At 36.9% G+C, this 1,440-nt stretch overlaps 1 protein-coding gene across 1 annotated transcript in view; it reads left to right on the forward strand.

Moving 5' to 3' along the window:
• The window catches only part of LOC109363589, a 2,777-nt gene extending 1,584 nt beyond the window's left edge, over positions 1-1,193 (forward strand). The window contains exon 2 of the mRNA XM_019609846.1: positions 60-1,193. Coding sequence (XP_019465391.1) covers positions 60-1,193 — 1,134 coding nt within the window. The remainder of the gene's footprint in view (positions 1-59) is intronic.

Genomic DNA, 1,440 nt, shown 5'->3' on the forward strand with positions numbered 1-1,440 from the left:
GTGGTGGTGAATACAACTCACAAGAATTTGCATATTTTTGTGACGCACATGGAATCAAGAGGCAACTTACAGCAGCTTACACACCACAACAAAATGGCATTGCAGAAAGGAAGAATCGAACAATCTTAAATATGGTTCGAACCATTTTGAAGATGAGTGGAGTGCCAAGAAACTTTTGGCCAGAAGTTGTAAATTGGAGTATTCATTTGTTGGACAGAAGCCCCACCTTTGCTGTAAAGAACATGACACCAGAAGAAGCATGGAATGGACACAAGCCAAGTGTTGAGCATTTCAGAATTTTTGGTTGCATAGCTTATGCCCATGTTCCATATCAGAAAAGGAAGAAGCTTGATGATAAGGGTGAAAAGTGTGTTTTCCTTGGTGTTAGTGAAGTCTCCAAAGCATATAAGTTATACAATCCTCTCACTAAAAAGATTGTAACAAGTAGAGATGTCATCTTTGATGAAGAAAGATCTTGGGAGTGGAATGGACAACAAACTACTCCAAATACTTCAGAATTTGGACTTGAAGAAGAAGAACAAGAAAATGTGCAGCAGCCTTGTACAAATAATTCACAAGTTGAACATGAAGGAGAAGAAAAAATTGCAACACCAACAAGAGCAGAAACTTCAACAGATGCATATGTTGAACCTCCTAGAAGTCGCATTCGAAAGAGGCCATCTTGGATGGAAGATTTTGAGGTAACTGGAATTAATCAAATTGATGATCCTGTTACTCATTTTGCATTATTTTCAGATTGTGATCCTACAACATTTGAGAATGCCGCCAAGGAAGCAAAATGGCAAAAGGCAATGGATGAAGAAATTGAAGCCATAGAAAGAAATCATACATGGGAGCTTGTTGATCTTCCAGTTGGGCAGAAAACTGTTGGTGTAAAATGGCTTTTCAAAACTAAAAGAAAAGAAGATGGTGAAGTTGACAAGTATAAGACAAGATTGGTGGCAAAAGGATATAAGCAAGAATATGATGTGCACTATAAAGAGGTGTACGCTCCAGTTATAAGACAGTATACCATCAGATTGGTGATTGCCATGGGAGCTCAAAACTCATGGCCTACATATCAAATGGATGTTAAACATCATTCCTTTATGGAACCTTGGATGTGTAGGTATTTGTTGATCAACCCATTGGCTATATTAAAGTTGGAAATGAACATAAAGTGTATAGATTGAAGAAAGCACTTTATGGACTAAAACAAGCTCCAAGAGCTTGGTATAGTCGAATAGAGGCATATTTTTTGAAAGAAGGATTTAATAAATGCCCATATGAGCACACACTCTTTGTTAAAGTTGGATCTGAAGGAAAAATACATATTGTTTGCTTATATGTTGATGGCCTTATATTTACTGGAAATGATTTGGGAATGTTTGAAAAGTTCAAAAAGTCTATGATGATTGAGTTTGAAATGACTGATCTTGG

The sequence above is a fragment of the Lupinus angustifolius genome, chromosome LG13, assembly GCF_001865875.1.
Source record: "Lupinus angustifolius cultivar Tanjil chromosome LG13, LupAngTanjil_v1.0, whole genome shotgun sequence".
NCBI lineage: Eukaryota > Viridiplantae > Streptophyta > Magnoliopsida > Fabales > Fabaceae > Lupinus > Lupinus angustifolius.